The following is a 10,743-nucleotide window of genomic DNA, read 5'->3' as shown; positions in this document are numbered from 1 at the left end:
CTCATGTAAAAGAATGAATTGAGTTTGAACCTTCTAATTTGGATATGAATCCGAAAGTCCAAAACCCAAAATCCCTATTCAATTTGTGAGCCGGATTTAAACTTGTTAAAACTTGATTTAGAAAACCCAATTGACAGCCTATTAACTCTCTTTAATTTGACAATTTTACCACTAAACTATTAGTTTATCATCCGCAAAAAATTTGGAGTTTATGACAAGTACATTCTAAGTACAGTATCTTATCTCTTGCAAGATCAAAACTGAAATCAGATTTGGTTAGAATCCTATCCCCATTTTTTAATTCCTTTTGATATGTAATCCTTCCAATTAAAGGTCTCATCTGTAAATTTTGGCTTTTCCTAACCAAATTATCCATTTGTTGCAAGTTCACAGTACCTTACGGTGTACTTGCTAGTCTGTTCGAGTATTTTCTTTTGCTTATTGACAAAGGAACCTTCGACAAGGCCTGTAAAATCTCATCATTCACTTTCGTTAACAAAATTTAGAAAAATAACAATAAAAAATCACTGCCCTTCATCCTTATTTAGTAAGTATTCATACTATAATATCCAAATAATACACGCCCGTACATATAATTCAATAAAATTTTTGTATTTCATATATTCATATGATAGTATAATACTTACTTTCATCACATCAAAAACAAAAATCATACTCAAACGTGAAATTTTGAAATTCTTTTGTCTCCTTTCCCTTTTTTTTTAAAAATCTCATTCCTTTGTTATTAAAAAATTTCTAAAAAAAAATTTCAAAATTTGGGTAAACATAGATCCATATATGCATTCTTCTCCAAAAAAAAAATCAATAATATACTTTTTTTGGCACATTTCCGTGTAAAGCTTTTTTTTGTTTTTTTTGACAACGTTCCTTGTTAAAACGTAACAAGTTATTTATAATAAGCTACATTTTAATAAAAATTTTACAAATTATTTATGGTAAGTCCAATTTATTAACCATATTGTGCAAGTTACCCCAAACAATTAACTTTACTACAATTCCTCCAACCATTAAATCCTTCAAAAACGTTACGAGAGAGAGAAAAAGAAAACAGGGAAAAAGATGATACTTTCCTCTCTGTCTCTCTCGTTCCTTCGTTGCTTCATTGATTGATTCTCAAATCATCGTTGGTTCGGTTTCTTTGGTTCGTTGTCTCGCTGGCTTTCCCCTCTTTATCCCACTTTTCCGATCCCTTCAATTGCAAACAAACAAACACTGCCCAATATATAATCTCTGCTTTAACTATAAAAACTCATTTCACAGTTGTACCCAGAAAAAGTAGGGAGAATAAAGTGATTCAAATTCCAGGTACGAAGGAAGAACCCCTTGAATATCGCTTACTTTTAATGGTTCTGAATTTTCCTTGTATTTCTATATATATATGTTGGTTATTGCAATCTCTGATTTTGACTCGTTTTAATCTTTCTTGGATCTCTTTCTGTTCCTTCCATTAGCCAGGGTTCTCTTCGTTTTTTTTTATTTTTTTTATTTTTAGTTTCTTGAACTGTGTTTTGGGTTTTTAAGGAAATTTGGATTCTGGGTTTTGTTTGATTTCGTTTGGGTATTGACCTTGACTTGATGGATGACAATTTTCGTCGTCCTGGTTTGGTGGTAAGAAATATTGTTGTTTATTATTGTTTTTAATTTTTGCTGTGAACTTTTCAAATTTTGTGCTTGTTGCATTTTTTTGGGATTATTGCGTGCTTTGATGATATGGAAATGTAGATATGAGCACTACGAAATGTTATGTATTTGGGAAGTGTGAATTGGTTTCTTTGACAAGATAATCCTATGCTCTTTCCTTTTTTTTTTTAGAATAGGATATGAAATTGGATTAGCCGTTTAATTTATTATGTTTGTCTTTCTTTGTTGTGGGAAATGTAACAGCAAGAGGCCCAGAAATAGTTTGATAAGGTGTTGGGCGATCACATGATTCCATATTTATACGTGTATTTTAACTTTTTAAGGGCGTATATATGTAGAATCCTGTGATTAATTGGGTAGGATTATGCTTAGGTGCAAAATTGTGATTTGTGTCTGTTTTTGATGCATGAGAGTACATATGTATTTCAGAAGGTGTTTGTTGGCCGTTTTGGGTAAAATTTTTAGGTGCATTTATTGAATTTTAATTTGTTTTTAAGTGGATAGGATGCAGAAAGTAGGTTTTAGTCATTTAGTTGTTTACAGTTTTCAGCTGAATTTTCCATCAAGATGAGTTTTTTTTTTAAACCATTTCTGATTATCATAGATACATGGTATGGTTTTGCAATTCATTTGATAGTTGAAAATGTTTTACTTCTGATTGGCCTCTTGATTTAGATTTAAGCTTATGCATCTGGGATTGATTGTCAGCTTGGCGTCTCTAAAAAGCTCAGAGTTCTAAGAGAACCTTGGCAATATGTAATGATGTTATGAACCCACATTCAAAATGATTGTATATGATTTATGTGGTGATTGTGGTAGATACATGAAATATGCACCTTTTGCAGCTTTTTGAGCTTTTTTGACTTGTCACTGGCATTACAGGCACATGCTCCTCCTCCTGGTTACTTTGTACGTCTGGAAAATAAAAGTACTGAAGACGATCTTTATCTGAGAAAGAAAGCTAGGATGCGGAGGTGGCTGTGCTGCACCTGTCAAGTTGAGGAGTCCTACCCATCTAATGAGAATGAGCCCTTTAAAAGCCCAAAGAATCATCCTGATGGTATGTTCTTATGATTCACTTTTGTTTGCAGTTTTTAACATGAAATATGTTGTTTTTTTTGCTCATGGTTGTGTTTGATTCCTTGGGAACTTCTCCACACTTCTTCTTCGGGTGACTCTGTCCCCCATTTTCTTCCTTTTAAGTTCCTTTGAGGTTGGTAAAAAATTGCAGCTTTGGGAACATAGTAGTCATAGATGTCTGCAATGGATTTATTGTGGATTTTTGTTCCAAAAGGTTGGGTAAACCACAAAGTTGTCTTCTACGTTTGAGCCTCTTATTGTTTGTGTCATACGGTCCTTCCTTGGTGCATTGGTTGTTTGATACTGTGGACATTTTTCTAGTATGAAGGTTGAAGATGGTTAAGAAATAAAGGATGCATATATCTTTCACATGTTAATACTGTTGCTATGTCTTTGATTACCTCTATCCTTGGTGGTTCTGCCTTGTTTTATCTACTTTCAGTTTGTGCAGAAGTACTTCAAGAAGAGTCTTTTAATGATGTTCTAATAGAAAATAAATTAGCATTGCAGTTGCTATTTCGCTGTGAATGTTTCCATAAATTCTACCAGATGCCTGTTATATGAGATATTAATTTATCGTGTCCAAGTTTGCTTTTTTCCCCTTTGATTGACATTCTTCATGCATTTGGTTGTTCAAAGTGGATCAATCCCTCCCTTTTTTTCCATAATTTATCTAATCTTTACTTTAAAGAGTGTATGTTTTGGTGAATTGCTAATTTGTAAGGAATTGAATGTCTTGCTGCTAATGTCTGAGAGATTTCATAATTTTCTTTTCTCCATGTGATATGTGCGCCTTGCAAATATGTTAGATGCAACATCTGCAAAGATGCAAGAATTTGTAGTATTTTTGTCCTCCTTTTCCACTTTTTTGGATTATGTCAATTATAATAAAGTAAACAAGGGGTGCTCCAATTACAAGAGAGATAATTTTACTGCCAGTTTTAGCTAGATTGAACTATAGTAAGTTCACGTTTCTTGTTAGACTTCTGCTCTGTAGTGCTTTGTCTTCTAACATACTTGCCTTTGGACTTCTAGGGCACCAAAGAGGGTCAAAGGTATCGGCTCCAGTCATGTCAGATCAAAAGACAATACCACCTATTGAGGTGCCTGCTTTATCTCTAGAAGAGTTGAAGGAGAAAACCGACAATTTTGGAACAAAGGCTTTAATTGGTGAAGGATCCTATGGAAGAGTCTACTATGCAGACCTGGAAAGTGGTAAAGCTGTGGCTGTGAAAAAGCTTGATGTGTCATCTGAGCCAGAATCAAATGTTGAGTTCTTGACGCAGGTATGTGTTAAGGAATTTAGTGCTGATATCCTTTCCCTATCTAAGTAATTCTATATCCTTTCATGCTGTTATTTCTTTGCGCAAGGCAACTGATTGTGAGGTTATGCTTTTTCAAGGTTTCTATGGTTTCAAGGCTAAAGCATGAAAATCTTGTTGAGCTTCTTGGATACTGTGTAGAAGGGAATCTTCGTGTATTAGCATATGAGTTTGCAACGATGGGTTCTTTGCACGACATATTGCATGGTGAGAGAATTATGCATCATCTAATGGAGTCCATTGTTTAGTTTAATTTGATCCAAGGTATTCTTTTCAATATATGAATGGTTAAAAGATGTTGCTTGAATTGTATTTGTTCTGACAGGCCGTAAAGGGGTGCAAAACGCCCAGCCTGGACCAACACTTGATTGGATTACAAGGGTAAGAATCGCTGTTGATGCCGCCAGAGGACTTGAATATTTGCATGAGAAAGTTCAACCTGCTATAATTCACAGAGATATCAGATCCAGCAACGTGCTTGTAGTTGAAGATTACAAAGCAAAGATTGCAGATTTTAACCTTTCAAATCAGGCTCCGGATATGGCTGCTCGTCTTCATTCTACTCGAGTTCTTGGAACATTCGGTTATCATGCACCAGAGTAATGCTATTTGACTCCTCTCTTCATTTCTTTTCTGTAAATGCTACATATGGTATTTTCCTGCTATGATGTGAGTTTGTTTCTACTTCAGGGTAAGCCTACATCATTTAGTACACTGCAGTCAAATTCAAATTCCAAAAGCTATAGGCCTCGTGCAACTTCTTGATCAAGAAGTTGCATGACTTGTACATCATTTTGTACATCCATTCTTTTCTTCAAATTCCAATTTTGCTTTTTCCAGTTTACTAGGTGTATTAGTTTAATAGCCATAAAATGAGTTAGGTATGAATCTTCAATTTGGTTCTATTTTTAAAAGTATAAAAGCTAGCAGACAAATATGGGCACAAGTCAGGGTTGTCTCTGCTAAGATCCATAGGTATAATTGTGCCTTTGAGTTGAGTGTAGAGCTATGGAAAATATCGCGTTCATTTGATTTAGCTATACTCAATTAAATAGTAAATAGCCACGGCTGCTTTAATTGCCCGATAGAGGACATTCCTGCAGATTCATAGCTTATCTCCTAAAATGGCCACAAGAACTCTAACACAGTTGTATTTCCTGACTATTGGAGCTAGTAACTGACATGGTTTGAAATGCTTGATGCTTAATTTGGATAGTCTCCTAAATTGATGCAAATGTCAGTCTGTTATCTTACATGGGGATTAATCTGCATATTGTTTCGGTTGGTAAAGGTTCGGTCGGTTATGATGGCTAATTAGTTATCTTGACACCTTGATCTTTCAAGGCCTGCTAATAAATTAACTCACTAGTGGCTTTTGTCTGTGCAATTTTTATGGTACATTTTGTGGCTTAAAGTTCCTTTCTGTAGAAGTTGTCTGTTAATTTGTTGGTGGATATGGAATGCAGATATGCAATGACAGGACAACTGACGCAGAAAAGCGATGTGTATAGCTTTGGGGTGGTTCTCCTTGAGCTATTAACTGGAAGGAAGCCCGTTGATCACAATATGCCTCGTGGACAGCAGTCTCTTGTTACTTGGGTTAGACATTTTTCCTTTCTTAAATATCTTCTCTTTTTTCTCACTCTGTTTTTTGTCAACCAAGCTTCTAATTTTGTCTCAACTTAACTAATATTATGTTTCTAGGCAACTCCGAGACTGAGCGAGGACAAAGTTAAACAATGTATAGATCCAAAGCTCAAAGATTTTCCCCCAAAAGGAGTTGCTAAGGTTCATATCCTCTACTTCCCACTCCTGCTATCTGCATCTCATTTGTCTCTTTTCCAACTTCTCTTTATTGCATCCCACTATGGCTTAACTTTTTGGTTATACATCAACAGAAACCCCTGCTGTCGTCCAGTCCTCAGAACTGGTTATCTTTTCCAGGCCCTGGGAATGGAAAACTAATGATGCTTGTCGTTTTATTGTTGATGCAGCTCGCAGCAGTGGCAGCACTCTGTGTGCAGTATGAAGCTGAATTCCGGCCTAATATGAGCATTGTTGTCAAGGCTCTCCAGCCACTCCTGAAATCTCAAGTCCCTGCTCCTGAGGTTTAGTGTTCGTTCAGTTATTTGGACTCTGCGTGGTTTCAGCCAATTCTTTGTGATCTGGATTGGCCTCTATATTTGTTTGTGGCTTGAATTGGCTTCTCCATGTGAAAACATGTTTGTCCAATTTTTTCTGGCTGTTTGCAACTTATTTGTTGGGATGAGTACCATGTTTCTTTTTTCTTCGGGTGTAATTGGGTGCTGGGAGTTTCAAGTGGTACTAATGTTGATATGATGACTGCCGCCCTTTTTTTTTTTTCGTGAGATGTTAAAAATTTCTTACTCGTATGATTTGTCAAATGAGAAATCCTGGATTCTTTGATGTTTGTGTTTGCCATTAAGCTTCTCCTGTTTGACTGAATTATCTGCTCGCTTTGATCCAGCTAAAACAGACAAGGTAAAAGCAATGTTTTAGGCAAAAGATTTAAGTTACTATCATGCAAACAGTAGTATTATTCAACCTTCAACCTTTTCTTCTGGAGTGGGACAGGGAAAGAGGGAATTGTTGTGAAATTAAACTTTGGCTCAAAACAATGGAGAGAACGAGACCTCTGGATGATTTTGTCTAAATGCTGTACTTGTACTCGTTAATGTGATTCTGGGAGGTTTCCGGGAGGAACCATGAGCAGTTTCTGGTAAAACGAGCAATTCGAAGGGAGGCTGAAATCAAATTCCATGCGGCCTGGTTATTGATCTAATATAGGTAATCAGCAATAGTTTGACCAATTTGTACGTTTAAATGAAATTGCATTCTTCCTAATTTTCTTGGCTTCATTTGGATTAGAAATTTGCGGTAGGACTCGAAATCTGTCCAAATTGTTTGAGTTGTTTTGGATTGTTTGAGAGGCATTTGGGTTTGTAGTTCATCAATTATTTAAATATATTTTAAACACTAGAATGTTTGGTGATTTATAAATTCAAATACCTCTTAAATAATTTAAATAATTAGAGTGAGGATTTTTTATTTTTCATTAAAGAATTAATTTTTTATACACTAACAGCATATATATTTTCACCATTGACTGCATGATATATAATTCGAATTTGAATTTGGAATTTAAATTTTATAAATGTGTCGTGCATCCGATCATGATAGTATATACACTATCAGTATACAAAATTTATTCTTAGTCAAATCCCTCGATAGAACAAGCTTCTAGTTGGATAAAAAAGTTCTCGGGTTTCTATACAACCGAGTTAACTGCCCATTGATAGGTTACCATCTAGCAATCTGTGGGAGTTCTGACCCATCTCTAATTTGGATTCATTTTGCACACGTCTTCGTATAGTTTAACTGGGTGTATACTATAGTTGCACGTGTGATTGTTAAGGCCAATTTAAACGGATTAAACCGGGTTTATCACTTTTTGCCCTTTTTGGGTCCTTTCTTCCGTTCTTTCTGGGGATTCCGGAAGAAATGGAGCACCCATTTAGTCGTTGGGGGCTTTGTTCTTTTCATGCCATTAGACGTTCTTAGTTACTGAAACTTTATGCTTCTGTTGAACTTTTCCAATACTCTCGTAATTAGCTCGCATGCATTAAAGCTACTCCTTACCTTTGACTACTTCCTACCGATCCCCAACACTTCCAAATGCAGACGACAGACATGCAGAGGCAAAATCTTGCACCTGCTCGTAGTACCTTGATAACTCCACTCCATATCTAATTAAGAAAACCTGGAAAAAGCATGGCTATATCATCCGGAATAAACTCCAATGCTTAAATTAGTGAAAATGGAAGTGGGAAAGAGGATGGGGGTGTTCATAAAATTCCGCAATTAAGAAGGAGAAAAAAATAATTACATTTTTCATATGATCATTTCTCCTTTTTATTCTTCTTAGAGTGGTGAGTCACGTGCTCACCGCTCCATGTCATGTTGAGATATCGAAATTGAGATCTTGTGCTGAGGTGTCAACTAATATCTGTATAACTTGTCTCATGCTAAGTTATGATTTATTAGCCATTATTTAATGTACAAGACAAGTGATACCTTAGATAAGTGGCATCTTTTGGTGACATCCACCTCTTTACTACTCCCTCCCTTTTTTTATAACTGACGTTTAAGAAATTTGCTCTTAAGTACTTTTATCTGTCATTGTATTATTCCCATGCAGCATTAATTATTTTTTCACAATTTTACCCTTTTATCTCTCTTTTCCATTACAGGGTTCTTAATTACTACTCCTAGTAATTATTGCTTCTCTCTTTGCTTTTGGCCTAGTAAAACAGCACCATTTAGTACTCTAGTGAGAGAAAATATGGGTGAATTGGATAATTAATGAGGGTACAAAAGGAAAGTAGTGTATAGATTTAAACAATGAAAAACTTTTCTTAATTGGTGTGCAAAACCTTAAACGTCAGTTATAAAAAAAGGGAGGGAGTATTTCTTTTCTTTCCATTACACCTTTTAGGTCGAACCTGCAATTGGTGACATCCTTTTTGTCACTATTACTTCTTTCCACTAGCTCCCTCGAGCCGTATCTTGTAAGCCAAGTTCAAAGTTCGACTTGAGGAGGATAGTGGAAAGGAGATGCCTCCAATCTTAACAAGTATTAGTGTGCATTAAACAATGAAAGAACAAATCACATGACTAATGAATCATCAACCTAACACAAGACAAGTTAGGTAGGTACCACTGCCTCATTACAAAATCTCAACCTCACGGTTTCAACATGAGGTAAAGCGGTGGGTCTAAGAAGAAGAAAAAGAAGAAATGGTCATATGGAAAAGCTAATTCTTTTGTTCTCTTCTTAATTGCAGAATTCTCTAATTTTGGTCTGTTTGGATTGTGAATTATTATAGATATTTTTACTGCAGCACTTTTTGTAATGTGATGTATGTGAGATAAAAAGATAATTGGGAAGATAAAAAGGTGTATTGAAAATTGTAATGATGATGTAAGCAAATAAATTTGAGGAAATAAAACTCAATCCAAACAAAACTTTATCGGAGTTTATTCCACTAGATATAGCCCCGCTTTTACCCAATTTTCTTGATTAGATAAGGAGAGAAATAATTAAGGTACTACAAACAGGTGCAAGATTTTGCCCCTGTCCATCTCACAAAACCACCTATAGCTACAAAATCCTTGAAGGCTCTAAGATCAAGTAGTGGAAGAAAAGAAAAGGAAAGGAGAGGAGGGGAGGAAGAAAATAAGCAAAAGGGAAAGAGTTTTATACCTCTGAGTGATTGTGCAGCTGTTTGCGAGGGTGTGTGTATGTGAGATTCTGATGGAAGAAGCTAAAGTGGCGGCTTACAATTCTGATGGAACAAGACAACTGAGAAAGAATGAATTAGGTTTCTTATTTAAAAGCTTTTTAATGCCTCACATTTTTAAGTATTTTATTTCAATCCTCAATTGTTTCAAAAAATTATAAACCGGACCACAAACACTTGTCAAATTATATTTCTAACCTCGATTTATACAATTTTTTGAATGAATTCTTCATATTAGTTATAAATTTGCCAAATATGTCGAGTATATTCTAGCATTTCACAAATTATCCCCTTTTAGAAGTCAAAGCTAATAAGAAAAAAAATTGAAATTGCCTTGATTTTAGTAGACAATTGTGATTTAAAACATTACTTCAATTGCTTTTAATTAGTGCTCCTAGAATAATGAAGGCAAATCAGATTTAAATTTGAAAAGTCATGGTCAAAGTAAATCATTCTTCCCCATGAGTTCCTTTTTCTTTTTCTTTTTTTTTTTGGTTGTTGCTTCAAAAAAAAATAATAATAATAAAGACTTCAAGCCTTACAAGAGGGAAGAGGAAAAAGGGCGGGCTTGATTCGTTTCACACTACTTCAGTCACATGAACACCCCCTAAGTTAATGATCTCAAGCCCCAATTACAAAAGCGAGTGATCTTTAGAGTGAAAACCATGTAATTTCGTCGTTGAAATTCAATGATTTTCATGTAATCTGAACTTATATGACCAAGGGTTGTAAAACTTGATATCATCCTGCTGATTCTATATTTGCTTGAATGCGGATAAAACATGAAGTTTTGACATCTAAAAGAGCAATGAATCAATATTTTGTTTCGAATAAACTAAACTCAATTGAGTTCTGGAAGCAACGGTATGCGCTGGCCGAACTGACAGATCACTGTGTCCGAACTGACACGTAGCTCCGGTTGATTGACTCCACTACATTAGCCCCCTCTGAATCTAGAGTCATCGAAAAGTCGCATGAGTTTGGGCCAGATTTCGAGGCAACGAGTCAGTTCAGTGTAGGACCCACGATTCCACAATTGCTGCCTTTGCTCGAGTAACTTGTAAGACCGAATTGAGTAGGACCAGTTCGCTTTTTGTATAAACTCCTCCCTTGTAAATGGGATTTTGTGGAATGAATAGACTTTTGTTTCTTGTAAATGGGATTTTGTGGAATGAATAGACTTTTGTTTCTTCTATACTTAGCAAAATTCTTCATTCATGTCTTTCTTATCATACTGTCTAAATACACTTGCGCGAACAGACCCCGGGCTGGTGCACGAACTGACTTCCAACTTATACATTTGCGCGAAAAGATCCAGATCCATGCACGACCTGACATGCACGAGCTGACTTCTAACT

General features: G+C 35.5%; 1 protein-coding gene across 1 annotated transcript; it reads left to right on the top strand.

Annotated features, from left to right (window-relative positions):
* Positions 1–1,064: 1,064 nt before the first annotated feature.
* LOC113764936 (PTI1-like tyrosine-protein kinase 3) lies at positions 1,065–6,495 on the top strand. The gene is made up of 8 exons (XM_027308981.1): positions 1,065–1,326; positions 2,545–2,722; positions 3,778–4,028; positions 4,145–4,271; positions 4,390–4,663; positions 5,531–5,663; positions 5,769–5,852; positions 6,059–6,495. The coding sequence occupies exons 2-8, from the start codon at positions 2,629–2,631 to the stop codon at positions 6,176–6,178; spliced, it is 1,083 nt and encodes a 360-aa protein (XP_027164782.1). The 5' UTR covers positions 1,065–1,326; positions 2,545–2,628; the 3' UTR covers positions 6,179–6,495.
* The last annotated feature ends 4,248 nt before the right edge of the window (positions 6,496–10,743 follow it).

The sequence above is a fragment of the Coffea eugenioides genome, chromosome 3, assembly GCF_003713205.1.
Source record: "Coffea eugenioides isolate CCC68of chromosome 3, Ceug_1.0, whole genome shotgun sequence".
NCBI classification, from domain to species: Eukaryota; Viridiplantae; Streptophyta; class Magnoliopsida; order Gentianales; family Rubiaceae; genus Coffea; species Coffea eugenioides.
The sequence above is the reverse complement of the archived record's forward strand: the minus strand, read 5'-3'. Positions and strand labels throughout refer to the sequence as shown.

What these genes read in the sequence shown, in the direction of transcription:
- LOC113764936 (XM_027308981.1), top strand. Translation starts at nt 2,629, where the DNA reads ATGCGGAGGTGGCTGTGCTGCACCTGTCAAGTTGAGGAGTCCTACCCA. An exon ending in TTTGCACGACATATTGCATG is followed by an intron (nt 4,272 to 4,389) that starts GTGAGAGAATTA and finishes TTGTTCTGACAG; the next exon opens with GCCGTAAAGGGGTGCAAAAC. An exon ending in CCCCAAAAGGAGTTGCTAAG is followed by an intron (nt 5,853 to 6,058) that starts GTTCATATCCTC and finishes TTGTTGATGCAG; the next exon opens with CTCGCAGCAGTGGCAGCACT.